Source organism: Gopherus evgoodei, chromosome 7 (assembly GCF_007399415.2).
Source record: "Gopherus evgoodei ecotype Sinaloan lineage chromosome 7, rGopEvg1_v1.p, whole genome shotgun sequence".
Taxonomy (NCBI): domain Eukaryota; kingdom Metazoa; phylum Chordata; order Testudines; family Testudinidae; genus Gopherus; species Gopherus evgoodei.
Window position 1 is genome coordinate 98,555,577 of NC_044328.1, and position 19,111 is coordinate 98,574,687.

At 49.4% G+C, this 19,111-nt stretch overlaps 2 protein-coding genes across 2 annotated transcripts in view; both read right to left on the reverse strand.

Annotated features, from left to right (window-relative positions):
• CDC42BPG (CDC42 binding protein kinase gamma) overlaps positions 1-803 on the reverse strand; it is a 58,482-nt gene extending 57,679 nt beyond the window's left edge. Inside the window, exon 1 of the mRNA XM_030570754.1 lies at positions 647-803. Within this exon, the coding sequence (XP_030426614.1) occupies positions 647-803 (157 nt within the window). The remainder of the gene's footprint in view (positions 1-646) is intronic.
• A 6,029-nt stretch (positions 804-6,832) lies between these two features.
• The window catches only part of EHD1 (EH domain containing 1), a 31,685-nt gene continuing 19,406 nt past the window's right edge, over positions 6,833-19,111 (reverse strand). The window contains exons 3-5 of the mRNA XM_030569500.1: positions 15,886-16,298; positions 10,828-10,992; positions 6,833-9,604 (exon numbers count right to left, since the gene is read on the reverse strand). Of these exons, the coding sequence (XP_030425360.1) occupies positions 9,080-9,604; positions 10,828-10,992; positions 15,886-16,298 (1,103 nt within the window). The 3' untranslated portion in view covers positions 6,833-9,079. The remainder of the gene's footprint in view (positions 9,605-10,827; positions 10,993-15,885; positions 16,299-19,111) is intronic.

Here is a 19,111-nt window from a genome sequence, read left to right on the forward strand (position 1 = left end):
AGCCCCAAGCACCTAGCAGTGATCCAGACTCAAGCCAACTGCTTGATGGGGCTGAATGAATGGGTTTGCCAAGTCTCAGACTTGTCCCCAGTGGGTCATTTAGTGCCCACTTCCTCATATAAATAAAAGCAGCTACTTTCTCGATCAGCACAGACCCAGGGAAGAAAGGGCAGGAGGTAGGGTAAGCATTGCAGGGAGCAGTGTGAGAGTTTGTGCTACATGCTTGCACCTCTGTTTCCTCCCCCTGCCCCTTCGTGAACGGGGTGGGGGCACACAGGCACAGCCACTCCTGCCTTGCCCCCACCCACCACAGGGATCCCCCACCTTGTGTAATGGGTGACCCCTAGCCATCACACCTGGTGTGGGCAAGTCCTCTCCCCTTCCTGACTTTCCAATATCCCACCCCACATTGCAGAGTACTAGGTGGCGGTATATCCTGCTATTGCACCCCAGGGTCAGCTCTCCCATTGCATCCTGAGGGCAGCCCCCACAGCCTACAGCTCCCCTCTAATTGCACAGGGCGGGGGGCTTACAGGACAGGCTTCTTTCCTTCACTGCAAGAGCTATGAGGGGGCAGCCTCCTCTAACACGTGGGACTCTAGCGCCCAGCCCCCATTGCATGGCGCTTTGGGGGCAGGAGACTCACCCCACTCCAGGAACTGCTGCACGCTGCGCTCCCGCCGCAGGGGGGCGCCGCTGCACTCCCGGTACAGGCACAGCAGCACGTCCAGCAGTGACTCGAGCCCAGGCCCCTGCAGCAGCTCCCGCAGCCCGGCCAGGCGCCGCTCCACCGGGCTGCACATGCTGCCCCACTCCAGCCGCTCCAGCCTCGCTGCCTGCCTGCCCTTCCCCACTCCCCGCAGCCCGGGCCCGGGCCCCGCCCCTGCCGGCCGGCCCCCAATGGGGAGGGAGCTACCGACACCTGGGCCAGGTGGGGAAGGGGCGGGGCCAGCTGTGCCAGATGTGCTCTGACAGCTCCACGCCCCCAGGGCTGGGGAGGGAGAGAAGGGGAAAGCGGGGCAAAGACCACAAGAGGAGGAATGGAGGGAGACCGACGGATGTGGTTGGAGGACGGATGGACAGACAGGAGCCGGGGGAGGGGGGGGGGGAAATAGAGGGAAGGAAGGTGTGTAGGGGGAGGAATGGACAGATGGCAGGAGAGACGGGCGCAAGTAGGGGGGGCTGGATAGATGGAGGACGGCCAATGGAAAAAAGAGAGGGTGGGGAGGGGGGTGCCTGGAGAGGCAAAGCTGAAAACAAGGACAGTCTCGGGGAAGGCTGGCTCAAGAGAAGGGATGAAGAGGTGAGGAGTGACAGCCAGCCGGGGCCGGGGTGGATGGACCGACAGGAGAGCAGAGAACAGAAAGAAAACAGAGGGAGAGGGGGGGAGAAAGAGAGATTAAGCTTAGCATGAAAAAGAGGCAGATGGAATGAGAGGTATGGCACATGCTTGTTCTCCCCACCTCTGCTCAGCCTGGAGGAGCTAGGCCAACCCCACCAGGGCCAGGCTAAGATAGACCCCTTCCTCACTGGCAACCCAAACGAGACAGAAGAATGGCCATTCTGGGTCAGACCAAAGGTCCATCCAGCCCAGTATCCTGTCTGCTGACAGTGGCCAATGTCAGGTACCCTAGAGGGAGTGAACCTAACAGGCAATGATCAAGAGATCTCTCTCCTGCCATCCATCCCCACCCGCTGACGGAGATTAGGGACACTGTTCCTTACCCATCCTAACAGCTATTAATGGCCTCAACCTCCATGAATTTATCCAGTTCTCTTTTAAACCCTGTTATAGTTCTAGCCTTCACCACCTCATCAGGCAAGGAGTTCCACAAGTTGACTGTGCATTGTGTGAATAACTTCCTTTTATTTGTTTTAAACCTGCTGCCCATTAATTTCATTTGGTGGCCCTTAGTTCTTATATGTGGAAACAAGTAAAGAACTTTTCCTTATTAACTTTCTCCACACCACTCATGATTTTATATACCTCTATCATATCCCCCCTTAGTCTTCTCTTTTCAAAGCTGAAAAATCCTAGGCTCTTTAATCTCTCCTCATATGGGACCCGTTCCAAACCCCTAATCATTTTAGTTGCCCTTCGCTGAACCTTTTCTAGTGCCAGTATATCTTTGTTGAGATAGAGACCACATCTCTACACAGTATTCAAGATGTAGGCGTACCATAGATTTATACAATGGCAATAAGATATTCTCCATCTTATTTTCTATTCTTTTAAAATGATTCCTAACATCCTGTTTGCTTTTTTGACTGCTGCTGCACACTGCGTGGATGTCTTCAGAGAACTATCCACAATGACTCCAAGATCTCTTTCCTGATTAGTTTTAGCTAAATTAGCCTCCATCATATTGTATGTATAGCTGGGGTTATTCCCTCCCCCACCCCCAGTGTACATTACTTTACATTTATCCACATTACGTGATTGGGCAACAAAATGGCAAATGAAATTAGTTTTATGAGATCTTTTTGAAGTTCTTCACAGTCTGCTTTGGTCTTAACTATCTTGAGCAGTTTAGTATCATCTGCAAACTTTGCCACTTCACTGTTGACCCCTTTCTCCAGATCATTTATGAATAAGTTGAATAGGATTGGGCCAAGGACTGACCCATAGGGAACACCACTAGTTACCCCTCTTCATTCTGAGAATTTACCATTTGTTCCTACCCTTTGTTCCCTGTCTTAACCAGTTCTCAATCTATGAAAGGACCTTTCCTCTTATCCCATGACAACTAAATTTATGTTAGAGCCTTTGGTGAAAGACCTTGTCAAAGGCTTTCTGGAAATCTAAGTACACTATGTCCATTTGATCCAGAAAACTCATCACACCAGGTCAGGAGGCACTGAAAGAGATTGGTGTTTGACTGTGACCAATCTGTGGCTGGAGGCAAAGTGGAGGGTCTCAGGCAGTCCCCTCTCAGCTCCCCCACGCTGGGAAGAAGCAGGGTCGCTGTTAAGATATTAAGGGCAATGCAGCCCTCTCTAGCAACATTAGGATAGTGGCTAGAGCCCACATTATGCAGTGTGGGTTTCCACCAGCAGTGCAGTAGGGCCTAGAGCAGTGGTTCTCCACTTGCAGCCCAACCAGCACACATTTGCAGCTCATGTGACAGTCTCAGAGCCATACAGATTAAGACAGACCTGCATATGTGGCTCACCATGGTAAATAGACTGAGAATCACTAGCCCAGAGGCACCAACCGGCACTTGATGCCCCACCATGGCATGTGCATATTAGATCAGTGCCCCTAGCATGCCATCTACTGCATAGACCCTGTGCCCCAAAGAGCTTGCAGTCTGAACAGACAAAAGGCGGGAGGAGTAACAGCCATGTTGGGTAAGGAGGGGAGGGGAGAGGAGAGGACTCATTCAAGCTCTCCCAGGGCAGAGGCAGGAATAGAACCCAGATGTCCTTGATCTCAATCCCTTCTACTAGCCTCTTGGCCATGCTGGCTTCCCTTTTATGTTGTGAAAGCACCTAGAGGTCACAGCAGAGACTGGGGCCCCTTAGTCTGCCAAGTGCTCCATAGACTGCTCTCCCCAACCTGACTGGGGTCCCCCATCACACCAAGCTGCATAGGCCAACAGCAGTGATGTTTCCTTATACAGTTTAAGCAGAGGCCATGGCAGGGATGAGGGGCAGGAAGCAACTTACATGAAGCAACACTACCCCCTGCTGGATGACTGAATTAAAGGCAGGTTATTGGGCTAAGACCAAGCTAAACCAAGGAAGCTCAAGGGTTGACTCCAAGCTCAGACTCCATCCCTCTCCCAGCTGGCATGTCAAGGAAGACAGACTTCTCCCTGCTGTCAGGCCATTGCAGCAGAAAGCTACCAACGAATGCTGTGCCCAGTCATTAGGAGAAATGAGAGACAGGGCCTCATGCTAGAGCAGCACCAACTGATGCTGGACCCACACAGCTCATTGATCCAAAACACTGTACAGCCTTCCCAGACAGCATGTGCCAGGCCAGGAGGTGATGACATCTCATAGCGAAAGCACAGGGGTGGGAGTCAGGACTTTGGGTTCTATTCCTACTTTCACCAGACTCTGCTTGTCCTCAGGCAAGCCACTCTCCCACCAATAATCATACTTACCCAACTCACAGCACATGCTGCAAAGATTGATCTAATGATTGTGTCCCTCCTCCACACCACACACAGAGCTGAGATTCCCTACAAAGGGCTAAGAATCTCTCTCACACACATGGACTCAGTTCAGCTGACAGGAGGTGGCAGTCAGCAGCAGGGAAGGGGTTAAAGGCACATTGAAAGTTCTTATCCTACAGCAACTCACTAGCTGTTTTGGATTGTAGACGCAATCCAGTCTTGAGCAGGAATCCCCCCGCACACTTATTCCCAGCATAGAGAATACAGGGGTAGTCCTAGTCTAGGAAGTGACCTCACCAAATCAGTGAAAATACCTCTAAGAACTTCCCCTCTGCATAAAATTCCACCATTCACAAAGCTTCCCCCCCTTCCCCATTCCAAATGGAGGCAAAAAAGCTGAAATTGCAAAAAAGTTTCCCACAAAATAGAAGTCTGATTCAGGAACATCAACATACGATTCAGCTCAAAAGTGAAAGGACTTTGACTAATATGAGCATAATACATATACTGTACTGCCTGTTGAAAGTTACAATAGAATCTATTTAAAATTTTAAAGTCTAAACAGTTAGAATATGGGAGTCTCAATGAGTGACTCCCCACATCCCTCCACTCCAACAGTTGGTGAAACTGACATTCCCACAAAGCATTTTGTTTAACCTGCACTTACATGGAAACCATGAGAACATGTGAACTGTCTGCTGCCAGATGGTCAAGAGGGGTGAGATCATGCTCGCCCATCTTCCTCCCCTCTCTAGGTCTGCCCCCACTCAACACTTCCATTAAAAATAAAAGGGCCTGATTGTACTGCACCCACTGGGAGGGCCCAATCCTGGATTCTACCCTCCCTCAGTTGAAAAGACCCAACTGAGGCAGAGTGGGCCTCTAAACCCTGCCACATGCTGCACCTTACATATCCCCCACCCCAAGTTGTTCAGGGCTGCTGGTGCCAAACAACCCCCTCCCCCCTGCTTAATACCAGGCCCTAAAACTAATTCCCTGCAGACAAATGGCAGCTGCATTTCAGCAGCAGGGGGCACAAAAAGGCACTTCCAGCTGAACTCCAGCATCCAAGGGTGCATGCCAAGGATGGCAGGACTCAGATCCTGCAGCTCTTAAATGACTAAGCTTTGACCAGGAGTCTCCACTCTTGGATACTGGCTCTACAGGGCTTTTGGAACTGCAGTATCCATTCCACCCAGCAGAGGGCAGTGGCATCCCACCCTTCCTCCCTTTCTATATCCCACACAGCAGAATCCAGTCTCATTACATGCTGCCTCCACCACTTGTTCCCACATTCCACCCTTCCCACCCACAGAATTCACTAAGTCTCAACGCTGGTGCCACTACTCCCCCAACCCATTCCTTCCAGCAGTAGCCCTGGAGGCAAGCTTCTCCCTCTGCCATGCTTCCCCTGCCCCCCCCCACACCATTGCATGCAAACTCTCACCTTAAGGAGAGAGTCAATCCTTTCCCTCTGATAGAGGGAAACTTTATGCCCTCTCCAGGAAGAGGGAGACACTGCCCCACTGCATAGCAGCCCATCCTCCCTACACACAGCCTGCCAGCCACCTGTTAGAATGGACAATTGGTAACAATAGGAGCTTGGGTGTTGAAAGGATCAACATTCTGGGACCAGGCCCAGGGAAGCCCACTGAGGATGCAGCAGAACAGGTCTCATAGGAAAATCCCATCCCCTCCACCAGCTGGGAAGAGAGGGAAGCTGTGGGACAGGAAGGGTATGGGCATGTCTATACATGCCCTTAATCACACCAGGAAGATGCCCTGAAGGTCCAGAGCATCAGCAGCTTCCTCCTCTAGACAGACTCAATAGCTACTGTTTGGTTGCAACCAGACACTGCCCAATGTCTGTCCCTCCCAAGCTCCTGCACTCCTACCCCTCAACCCCACAGCTATGCCAGAGCCTGCTCCTCAACAGCTCCTGTTCATCTTATCAGGTTTCCCCACACCTCAATTCTTCCCTCCAGCTCTGTATCCCCTTCCCCATTCCCCTTACTGCTCTCACCCAGTGGAGTCTTCACTCATTACAGGGGCTGGAACATGGTACAACAGCTGCATTCAGGAGCAGAGTTATCTGTGCTTAAGGGATAAGCATTTCCCCATGGGGTACATTGCACTAGAGAGAGGCTAGGTAGCCTTGTGGTTAAAGGCCCTGGACTGGCAGGCGAGATACCTTGGTTCAAAATCCCAGCTTCCCTCTGGCTCAGTTTCCCCATCTGTAAAGTGGATGAAGGGGACAAATCCTCCTCCTCCTCTAGACTGCAAGCAGCATCTCAGCAGTTAGGGTATCACTCTGGACAGCTGGGTTCTATTCCCAGCTCTGCCATTGACTTTAGTGGAGTCCCTTCTCCCCCTCCCCTTTTGATAACTTTCCACCTGTTAAACTAAGTGGCAGCTGACCCCATTTCTCTTTTCAGGGAGCAATATACAGGACACCTCTTCCCCCACTGAAGAGAAGCCACGCAATGTTAGGGCCACCTCCTACATGTGGGTCCGTGGTCAAGTTTAGGCTGGTGTTTTGGGCCTGCACTGAAGAGCAGTTCCCCAGCTCAGGAGATACTCCTGCAGGAGCCCCATGTTGGTAGAAGTTCTTGCAGCACAGGTCCATCTGTGATGTGGCGCAGTCCCTTTAACAAAACTCAGAAGCCACCTCCCCAGCATTTCCCAGGACAGGATGCAGACTCAGGAGCTGCAGAACTTGCCAATACATTTTAATGTTTCAAAAAAGATTTAGACAGGCTTAAACAGAGAACTTCCCTCTTCTGATGCACAGGCCTGGGGGAGGCCTTCCCCCCCCCCCCCCCCGAGAACTGCTTCATTGTACAGGAGGTAAATATACATAGTTAACAGATGTGGCACACACGTCCTTAAGTCTGACACTTCCTTGGCACAGGAGTCCACAGGGAGAAGCCCAGGAAGCTGGGAACAGTCTAGCCAGTTACCTGAAGTATCAGAGCTTCAGTCTCTTGACTATCACATGGACTCTGCCAGAAATACCTTCCTCCTCCCCTGGCAACATACCAAAAAGATTTTGATTCTTCATCAGTGGAGTCAGCCCACAAACCAAGTACATACTGGGCAGAGCCAGGCTGTTAAGCAGCTGATAGGGAACACTGGAAAAAATGCATTTTTAGCTGCTTGCCTGTGAAAGCACTAAGAAACCCATCTATGCACGTTGCCTCCACTCCAACAGTCGCAAGAATAAGGCACATGAGCGTTCCACTTTAACCATCCCCATCTCACAGCCTGGCAGGATGATTCTGAGGCAAACCCTTTAGGCCTCTCCCAGGACTGTGATAACATTGCTTCACAGGAAGCTCTCTGCCTCTTGAAGGTTTGAGAACAGCCTAAATTGGGTGCCCAATCCCAGAAGGATTCAGTGCACCTAACTGTAGGTGCTCCTAAAGGCTGCAGTCTCGGGCTAGGTCCTCAGTGTTGGCACAGAGAATGGTTAAAATTGCAAGCAGATGAGTTGTTTGAGGGCTGCTGGCAGGGTCCTGAAGTTGACAGAGAAGGCCAAAAACTCAGGCACCTTAAGGAACTGCAATCATGGCCTGTGCAGCAGTGAAACAGGAACATGGCCACCCTTTCCCAACAAGTTTTCCTAACAGTTCCAGATCTAGCCCTGGAGGTTGACAAAGACAGGCTGAGTTTAGTGATCATCACTAGCATCAGACTGAAGCATGCTACCAGAGTAACAGTCTTTACCCCACATTGAGTTTAATTCCAAGGCTTCCCAGGATGAATGTTTCTAGACAGACAAGAGTTAGAAGTGAACACCTGACCATGTGATGCAGTGCAAAGTGTCAGTGACAAGGTGAGGATTAACAGGCTCAGATTAGGCAATACCTTGCACATTAGAGGGCAAAGCCAGAGGGAGTAGTCTGCACTGGAACAACCGATGAGACAAGGCCTGGGACAGTGAGGTGAGGTATCAGACCTGTGGCATTTTAAGGAATAGGCAGCCTCTGGAATAGACTCTTCCTGTTTGAGAAATTCCACATCTCAGTTCTGGGAAGCGTGATTGTGAAATTGACAAGCCAGGTTAGTGAAGGAGGTGTCTAAAAAGGAAGTGAGGGCTCTGAGTGGGATTCAAAGCAAGTATGAGACTTGCTGTCTTCTGTAAGAGACCAGGAGTGAAAGGCACAACAAGCAGCACCAGGGTTCCCCCACCACAGAGAGGTCTGTCCATGTTCCTTTAAGAACCCCTCTCCAATTTAGTAGTCTACATTTTTGGTAGCTAGAGCCAATAGTAACTTGTTTACTTTTTTGTATGGGGAGATCAGGAAGCCCTGGAGAAGTGACCCAACTTCCTCTTAAAACCAACCACCTGGGTCATTAGCATAAAAACTGCTTTGTACATGGGGGAAGTCAGCTGAGAACTGAACTGATGTGTTTGGACCATGTTCCAGAGAGAATTAGAACTGCTTCACCACTATGGGAAGTTACAGTGCCTACTCCCTCAGAAAAAAAAAGAAAAATAAAAAAAAGACAGTGGGGGAACAGTTGTGCCATCCCAGCACAAGGGTAAAGCTGATGGTGAGCAGTTCTCCCAGGCAGGGGGATTGAACTGATGTTTGCAGCTCAGCCATGCTGCCCTGCCACACACAGCCTTTCATTCAACACCTTAGGAAGACAAACCAGTTGCATTAGCAGCTCCTGGAGCAGCAACCCAAATGACAGAAGAACAAAAATGTAGCCTTGAATATATTAAAATATCATTCTTGTGCACAATATGACATGTATGAGGGTTTCATTCAGGTCTTATCACTCCCATAGATAGGGCATTTGGAAGGAAGGTGCAAGTTCAGTGCCCTTTGAAGCAAAATTCAAATTGTCCACCAGCTCTCAGGGGTTGTGGATCTTTAGCAGACTTAGAGGTTGAAATCCAGGTATCTGGCTGCCCATTCCCCCTCCATTTAAAGGATGCTGGGGAGTCATTCATGTCTGCGTTTGGAGGGGGGCACAAGATGGGGGGGCAGTTCTGCAGGCAGCTCATGCCCTTCTAGCTTCACCTTGATCAAGTGGTTGGCCAGGGCAAATTCCTCATCATCTAAGAATCCATCTTTGTCCACGTCAGCCAGTTTCCAGATCTTGCCCAGGACGGTGTTGGGCAACTTGGATTTCACCATCTCCTTCTTGGCATTGGCTCCTGTGATCTTACCATTGACAGGTGAGAGGGTGTAGAAGATCTCATCATAGCTGGGTTTGTCCTTTCCTACCACCCACTCAATGTCATCAATGCCCTCGCCAGCCCCCTCCCCATAGCCGTGGCCAAAGGGCCCATTCATAGTGCCCTCAAAGGCCCCACCCTTCACTGCCTGGGTGGGCATCTGAGACTCTTCCTGCCGCACCATCACCATGAGCCGGGCAATGTCATTGGCCAGCATGTCGTCCACTGCGTCCAGCAGCTTGGGCTTCAGGAGCTGGAACTTGCTGAAGTCTTGGCTCTGCAGGAGCTCCTGGGAAAGATGGCAGAGATCAGCATTCAGGGTGGGCTTTGGCACTTGGGAGCAGCCTGCTCCCCTATCCTACCCAATACCCAGCAACTCCAACCCACTCAATGCCCACATTTCCCTGCCCCTGTCTAGCCATGCCCAGCTGTCCTCAATCCCATCTATCCTGTAATCAGGCTGAAATACAGCCCCATCCAAAAATCCCCCTATGTCCCTAAACAAGGCCATCCCTAACCCATCCCCAGTGCCCACCTTGAGCTGCACCCACTCAATCCATTTGTCCCCTCCTGGACCACTCCCCCCAGCCCCCGGATACAACCCTCATTCCAGACACCCAGGCCTTAGACTTTACAAGTGGTGTGTGAAGCACTGTCTGCAGCCACCTCTGGAATGGAGGACAGCTTTCAAGTGGCACACTGAACCATGGGGAATGGGAAGTTATTGTTAAGGACATATAGGGAAAGAAATCTTATTCCTAAGGAAAAAGCCAGGGATTCTCCACATTTGTGGATAGCTAGCAGCTTGTTTTGGTATGCCCCAGAACAGCCCATGGTGTGACCTGCATGGAGGCCTGTTCACCTTCCTTAGGGAGTGGGATTAAGTTATCCTAGACAGGAGATTAGCCTGTGGTTCTAGGAAGTATTTTAGATGCAGGGAATCCCAAATCTCAGCACATCTTGCTCTAACCCACTAGACCCCACTCTTCCCAGCACTGGGGACAGAGCTCAGGAGTTTTGGCTCCCAGCACCCTCTGCTCTTCCCATGAGAATACATTTCCTTTCAGATTAGCCCTGCTCTCAGGAGCCCCAGTCCTGGAGGGCAAGAGCACTTTCCCTCCAGGCTACCAGAGAAGCCCAGCCACTGCCTTGTATCAGTGTCATGCTGGATTTAACAATGGCATGGAGGGAATCTCTCTTGCCTTAAACATGAAGTCTTGGCCCAACTCTGAGCTGGAATCACAGGACCACCTGTGCAGCAGGAGGACTAGGTAAGACAGGGATGGTCCTACTCATCCATAGTAGGGGGAGCACTAATGAGATTCGTTTCCATGCCAGAGGAAAGCCAGTTAAGGCCACCAGCAAACAGGAGTCTCTGGGGCATGCAAGAAGTTGACCTCAGCTAACATCAGGTGCAGTGACTGAGCCTAGATGTCTGATGAAAAATCAGGATGGCTCAAGGCCCAGTGTAAACTGCATTTCAGCCCCCACGCCTACAGCATGACTTCACACCTGCATCTTGCGCAGATTGGGGAAGTCCCCAGGTGAAATCTGATGCTCCCGCTCAATCTTCAAGTAGATCTCGCCCAGGTTGTTCACCAGCTCCTTCTTTCTGCTCTCCTTCCCAAAGACATTGGGCATCTCCTTCTTCAGAGAAGAGATTATGTAGGCATGGACCTAGAGAAAGGAAGAGATGAGCTAGGACGCCCAATTGACAGCATAACCTTCCCACTTCCCCTGCTCTAATACAGACCCCCAATTCCTTCCCAGAGCAGGAAGCAGAATCCAGGCGTCCTTGCTCCCAGCCTCATTGCTGCTCTAACCCACTTGACCACACTCCCCTCAGTGCCAGGAATAGAGCCTATGAGTTTGACTCCCAGTGAGATGCCCTAGTCACTCTACAAAACCCATGAGTCAATGTCAAAGGTAGTTCTATATATAGGGCAAGTACTTATTCTCAGTTTAGCGAGGGGAAACTGAGGTACAGGGGTGGGGGAAGGGTCACCCAGCAGGGCAGGAGCAGAGCCAGGAACAGAATCACCTAACAGAACCTCCATCAGGTGCTGGGGAAAGGAAACTTGATGGATCTAAAGGAGTTCAGTTGGAAAGCATGAGGAATTTTGGAGACTGGAGTTTTTTTTGTTTGTTTGTTTTGAGTAAAAGGAGGGGAGTATTTTACTTGGGGAATGTAACATGTCTCACTGAGGTAGAAAATGTTTGGAGGATTCTCTTGTCAAACTCTTGCCAGTATATCAGTAGATACAATAAGATCCTTAGTCACTACCATAAGGCTTTACATGTCAGTTTTGCCTTCCTGCTTTCAGATGTCCCCTTCCTTTATTGTGTTAAAAGCAAAGCTCTGATGGTTGGGCCTAGTCATGCAGGCCCTTGTGGGGTGGGGAGCTTCCATTATTTTAACACACGGAGGTTTTGCAGCATGCTTCTCCCCCCAATCAGTATTTATATGGTGGCCAAATCTAGAATTGTTTGTTACTTGCATATGTATCTTACAAAAGACTAAATATGTTCATGGAAGATAGGTCCATCAATGGCTATTAACCCAAGATGGGCAGGGATGGTGTTAGCCTCTCTTTGCCAGAAGCTGGGAATGGATCACTTGATTACCTGTTCTGTTCATTTCCCCTGGGGCATGTGGCATTGGCCACTGTTGAAGACAGGCTACTGGGCTAGATGGATCTTTGGTCTGACCCAGTATAGCTGTTCTTATATGAAGACCAGGGACATTGACTCAGAACCCAGCCTGTGGGGAAGCTTAGCCACAGACTGCTCATACCTCTCACTCCTGACCTGCAGTGGCTTTGCTTTGCTTCCCAGCCTCTTGCTCAATATTTCCCATAAATCCTCTGTCTATTTAGATATGGGCATTGAGCATCACAATGGATTTTATCCTCACTACTGAAGTACAGAAGGATTCTCTCCATTTTACAGGTGGGGAACTGGGCACGTCTCTTCCCTTGGGCATCAAGATCAGATCCAGACTTGAACCCAGGTCTCAAGTGCCAGGTTAGACCTAATAATGCATTCCCCATGGAATGCCAAGTGGCCTTAACTGGCACTAGCCTAGGGATCAAGTTTTCAAGAGCATCTAGGTGACTTTAGTTCCTTAAACCCCATTGACTTTCACTGAGACTGGAGTCTGAATGGGTGATTGCTTGGGCCTGATGACTGCTCCATAGGCTATCAGATATTCAGGCTAGAAGACCCTTGATCTAGCTCAGCCTCTTGCATAAAGAGGCCAGACAGAAAGGATGGTTTAGTAGTTAGGGCACTAGCCTAGGACTTGAGACTTCACTGAGTCTGACCTTGGACAAGTCACTTTACTGCTCTGATTCAGTTTTCCAGCCTATAAAATGGCGATACCGGCTCCAGGATGCCACAGGTATATTTAGGATTGTAAGGCACTGAAGTAGAGTGTAAACTTCACCTAGCTATATGGAGCCCATAATTTGTTTGAAACTATAGCATCTGTTTTGAAGCAATATGCAGTCCATTAAGACCCCACTTAATGGAGATCTACCACATTCCTTGGTCAGTTCTTGCAACAGTCACCCCTACTGGGAAACATCTGCACCTTTCCAGTTTGAATGTCTTGCTTCATCTCATTCTGCCTTTTGCTTGATTGAAGAGCCACCTGCTATCAGAAATTTCTTCCTCATGTAGGGCCATAGACAGTGACAAGTCACCTCTTGGCCCAGGTCTGACTGCTGCCATTGTAGCTATGCTGGCAAATCTTACTTGTTCTACACAGCTATGCTGACATGCCACCTCATTAGCAGGCTGGTGTGAGCTGCACCTATGCTGAGTGCCAAACACAGTGTTCCTAGTATAGCCCATTTTGCTCAGGAGGGTTGGAATGAGCCATACCAACAAGAACAGTTTTGCCAGTATAGCTGCATGCCCACTAGCAGTGCTTTGCCACTGCAGCAGACTGGCATTCCTGTAGTGCTTTAAGTGTAGGGCCTGCTTCAGTCTCTGAAGAGTTGTGACTGGGCAAGCCTTGCTGGCTTAGCAGATTTCCTGGATTCATTTTTGAGATCTGTTCAAACTTCTCTGCTTTTAGAGCAGTGATTTCAAAGCCTTCTTCCATCTGCAAGGCATGCTAGGATCACAAGGACCTTGGAAAGGTTGGACAACTTATCAGGTGAAGCTGGATTCTTGCTCTTTGTATGCACAGCTCATTTAATGGTAAGATTCTCCCCTCTCCCCCACACGTTGCTGCACTGGTGGCTTTTATGCCTGCAGTGGTTGTGTGGCAGGACAAGGATGGAGTTTATCATGGAAATGCTATCCTGCCTGGGGCAGTCTTTACTGTCAAACCAGTGCTATTAGGATCAGGATTCAGTCTTTATACTCCAAGAGTCAAGCTGGGGGGAAGGGACCAACTTGCAAGTTAGTCACATGCCAGACAGCCTCTTGAACTGCTTTCAAGCCAAGTGGACTAAGCTGGGAAGTCTCTTCCCCTCCCACAAGGTCAGTGGCAGAGCCAGGCATTTAACCCAAGTTTTCAACTCCCACTTGGTACCTCAGCCCACACTGCATCCCAAAGCATCATTTCAGGTGGCTAGTGTACATCGACTTGCTTTGAGGGGTGCAGCCTGGCATGACAAGGTTAGACATTCAGTGTAAAGCTGTTCACCCCCACCCAACTGGGGAGTCCACTGGCAGTACCAGGGGAAGTGGCAATCTAAGTGAAATGTCCGAGTCAGTGTCTTAACAGGTGTGTACTGGGTATCTCACTTGGCCACTTGAATTAACTAGCTACAGGGAGAGTTATTACAAACTAGTATCCAAACTGATACTATCAACAGAAATATGAATCCAAACTGAACCAGACACAAAGAAGGGCCCTTTGGCTCTTTATTCCCCTGATCAGCCCATCTTACAAAGGGAAACTGGAAGAGCTGCTCTTGTTTAGTCGGGGGGGGGGGGAGGAAAAACAAAGGCTAAGAGGGGGATCTGATTGCTCTCTATAAATACATAGTGGTAAACCTCAGGGAAGGAAGAGAGCTATAGAAGCTCAAAGACAATATTGGCACAAGAACAAAACAAACTGACCAGGAATCCACTGAGGCTGGAAATAAGGAGATTCTGGAACAGCCTCCCAGTGGAAGGCAACCTAACTAGTTTGGAGTGGATCAGTTTGACCAGGATGTGACTACAGCTGCCCACAATAGCAGGGACTGGATGCCATGACCCAGGTGGTCCCATCCATTTATGTTCCTACACATCCGATGACTTAAAACATGCTGTAAATACTACAATCATGGACACAGAACAAGAATTTGATCCATTAGACTAATTAGAGTTAGGGTTTGAAATTGCACTGATTTTTAGAAGGCCTGGCCAGCTCAATAGATATTTGTTCCTTCTAATATAGATTGCTGCTTGATTTCAGCAGTTTGGATCTTTGAGAAGCCTTGTGCCAGCTCTGGGTTCAGAAGCAATTTCTGACCCATGTCAATGTTTCAGAGAAACCCCAGGCTCAGCAATCAGGATTTTTACAGCTCCTTCCAGCTAGTTCAAAGAAAAACTGAGAACAGCCATAAAAACAGCTGTGTTCCCATAAAGAGCTGCACTTCTCTAGCTAGGCTAGCAAGCAAATAGCTTATCTGCAAGAGTGATGCCTTAAGGAGATAATGCCCAGAACAGTGCAGAGTCCATTGCAAGGTAAAGAGTTTAAGGCCACTGGGGTTTAAGGTGGAATTTCCTCAGCATGGCTGAGAAATTTCCATAATTTTTCCCAAAACTGACTCAAGACTCTCCAGCAAGGAATGTTCATTCTGAGGAGTTTCCCTGCTGTAAAATGCAGCTGTCAGTTAGCCTGTGGCAGAGCCAGGAATAGAACCCAGAAGATCCCTATTCTACCTTATCACAAAACCCATACTTCTGGGACTAGAGTGCCATTAGTTTGAATGGAGTGGTGAGAACAAGCCACTGCAGGTTAGCAGGCAGTATAAGCTATGCCTCGGATTGGAGCCATGGCTGTTATTGCACTAGGAGCTTGCACTAAATGCCACATACTATCTGCACCAGTGCATCTACATTAGGGGGTTGTATTGACACAGCTAAAGCAGTGGAAACATGGACTGGGAGTCAGGACTCCTAAGTGCTCTTCCAGCTCTGGGTGGGGACATGTGGCCTAGCGGGTTAGAGCAGGGAGCTTGAGACAGCACTGATGGTTGCTATTCCCAGGTCTACTGTGCAACCTTGAATGAGCCCCTAGCCCACTTGATGTCTCTTCCCACCCTGTGGATATTCAGAGTGAGCTCTCTGGGGCAGGTATTGTCTCATTAGGACTCTGCAGTGAATAGCGTAATGTCTCCCCCTTCCCCATCTTTGCTAGGGACTCTGATCTCAATCTAGGAGGAGAGGTGCCCGCAGACACCTGGCACAATAGGCACATCCCTCCACTTGGTCAGGGGAACTCTGAAATGCTATATTAATGCTAGTCAAGTATCACCCTTGGTCAGAGAAGGCTTCATCTAGACCAAATCCCACCTATGTAGCACTGTCTGTGGCTCACTAGAGGGAATGCTTGGGACACTGTACCTTGGCTAGCCTGGCTCTCTTGATGAGGTCATTGAGCTTGCGGAGTGCAGCATTCCTGGGCAGGGACTGAATATCTTTGAAGAGATCCTGCTCTTCTGCTTCAAAGAGCTTCCTGTTCTCAGGGATGAGGAGTGGCTGGGACCAGAAGGAGCCAATGTAGACCCGTACCACCTCTGGAGTGTTTATGATCTTCCCCAGTGACCACATGAGGGCACCGTAGACCCGCATCAGCTGTTGTGTTTCAATCTGGTCAGCTTTGTTCAGCACTACCCGAATCTTGTCCTCATGGTTCTTCAGGGCCTTGATCACCTCTGAAAACTCATCTGAGATGTCCAGCTTGTGAGCATCGAAGAGGAGGATAATACGGTCCACACGCTCTGCGAACCACTCCAGTACTGCAGCAAAGTCATAGCCTGCAAAGGAGAGGGATGTTTATACACAAGGACTGCAGCTAAGGCAGCAGCTAGTGAGGAGAGCATCAACTTGGGACTCTGGAGACCCTGGGTCTACACTCCCAGTCCTGTCACTGATCGTGACAAATCATTGCCCCCATGCCTCAGTTTCCTCTCATCTTTGTTTTACTTATTTATGTTGGGGTAGCACCTAGAAGCCTCAACACCAGGCACAGAACAGAAGTTGTGCTATGCACTATGCAAACTGACTGCCTCTGAGAACTTCCAATCAAAGTAATCTATTAGACTGCACACTTTGGATCAGCGACTGAATTGTGCCCACCACCTAGCACAACAGGATCAGATGAACTACCAGTCAGCGCAAGCTATACTACACATCTAGGAAACTGAATGTTCTAGAACCCCAGCACATGCCACAGGATTAGATAGGCGAAGTGTTACTGCTGAGCTTTCCACACACTTTTTCCAAGCTTAGATCTCTAAGATCTTCAGAAACATCTCATTACCCCTGGTTTAAAGATAAGAGGAAGTTTAAGGCCAGAAGGGACTATCAGATCATCTAGTCTGGCCTCCTGTCTATCAAGCCATTCAGTTTCACCAGATACTCCCATACCAAACTGAACAATTGAGTTAAACCAAGGCATTTCATCCCTCAGGAGAGGAACCTGCTGTGAGCCCCAGTTAGAAAACAAGAGAAACCAAAGAGCTGTCAATGCCAGAGGCCCCTGCAATGGCAGGGATTTGCTGCAGTGAGACACCTAGTGATACCAGCAGATGACCCATGCTGCAGAAGGCAACCTCTGCCTGTGCAAGTCCCACCCCTTCCCCTGTTTCTGCAAATCTGACCTGGAATGGAGGAAAGTGTCTTCTCCCAGGATCAACATGCAAGCCAGTGGCCAACCTAGGAATAAAGCTCTTTGGAGCAGGAACTGTGTTGACAGGATCTGGTCCATGATGGGACTCCTACACATTACAGGTCTCCCAAGTCCCAGGCCTGTGCTTTGGCCACTACAGGAATGATTGAGCATTCTCCACATTCGAGACTGAACAGCCTCCTGGAACTGCAAACCCCATGTGAGTGAGTCTGCAATCAGACTTTCTGCAGCAGGAGCATGGCCTGCTACTTTAACCTCTAGTAATGCTGGATACAGTGCTGTATGGCTGCTACCTGCAGTAGTCGATGCACTCCAGTTTAAGAAATCTCACTTCACATGGCACTGCACTGCTGGAACACAGGATGCCCCAAGCAGATATGCAAGTTGCACAAGAATTGCTTAGCTCAAGTGCTGCCACCTCTGGAGTGAAGCCAACTGAACAGCACCCAGCAACACTATGCAGATATATCCCACACACTGCAAGGGAGGGATTTTTGTAAAGGCTGATGTAGTTACTGAAGTTAAGTTTGTTGTCCTAGGCCATGTCTACATCTAAAATTTTGCAGCGCTGGTTGTTACAGCTGTATTAGTACAGCTGTATAGGGCCAGCGCTGCAGAGTGGCCACACTTACAGCAACCAGCGCTGCAAGTGGTGTTAGATGTGGCCACACTGCAGCGCTGTTGGGCGGCTTCAAGGGGGGTTCCGGGAACGCGAGAGCAAACCGGGAAAGGAGACCAGCTTCGCCGCGGTTTGCTCTCGCGTTCCCGGAGCCACCCAGCAAACCGCAGGGAAGGAGACCTGCTTGCTCGGGGTTCCGGGAACAAGAGAGCAAACCGGGAAAGGAGACCAGCTTGATTACCAGAGGCTTCCTCCTTCCACGGAGGTCAAGAAAAGCGCTGGTAAGTGTCTACATTGGATTACCAGCGCTGGATCACCAGCGCTGGATCCTCTACACCCGAGACAAAACGGGAGTACGGCCAGCGCTGCAAACAGGGAGTTGCAGCGCTGGTGGTGCCCTGCAGATGTGTACACCTTCAAAGTTGCAGCGCTGTAACTCCCTCACCAGCGCTGCAACTTTCTGATGTAGACAAGCCCCTAGCAAGATTCTAACACCTGACAATTGTCTTCACAAAAGGACTGTCTCCCATTTGAGAGCCAGCTAAGCTTTGCTCCCCATCTCATCTGGGAAACTGCACCTCAGGGTGATAACTAGAGCTGGACAAGGACTTTTTGGTCCACTGGCAATTTTGAAAGAAACTTGTTCTGAGTTGAACCAAGTGTTTTGAATTTGACCATTTACAGGTCTTGAATTTTAATAAGCTTCAAGGAAACTGAGAAAGGACACTGAAGTGTTTTGTTTCGTGTTATTTTTTTTTAAACAAATGCAGCAAAACTACCATGAAAGCTTCAGAGGTTGGACCAATAGAAGATATTACCTCAGCTACCCCGTCTTATGAATTTGTGAAGCATGTTATTGAATTTGCATTTTCACCAAAGAGTTTGACTAAAAATTCACCCACATCTACTTATAACTCAGGGAAAGTGCCACCTACCTAGGGCCCCTAGGCCCTAAGATCACAGCACCTTTGTGCTAAGTACAATACAGTAAATGCCTCCTGGGAGAGCTTATAATCTAGCTAGGCCCAAGTCACAGCTTGAGCCTGGCTGCATGGCAGCTATGTTGCCACCATACCCTTTTGCAAAACAATCAGATGTCACTGTCAGCACTGCAGGAAGGACTATTCATGCTGACTTTCAACATCTCAGCTCTCTTCCAGACATGTCAAACCCCCACAAAAAAAAACAGAAAATGGGCTTGTCTGTCTTAATTGGCTTGTGAGTTGCTTGTTGGCTAGTAGTTTGCTGCTGCTTTTTTTTTTAAAAAAGCTCTGGGCAAGGAGGGGTGAGAGTTAGGGGTTCACAGCAGTCCCACCACA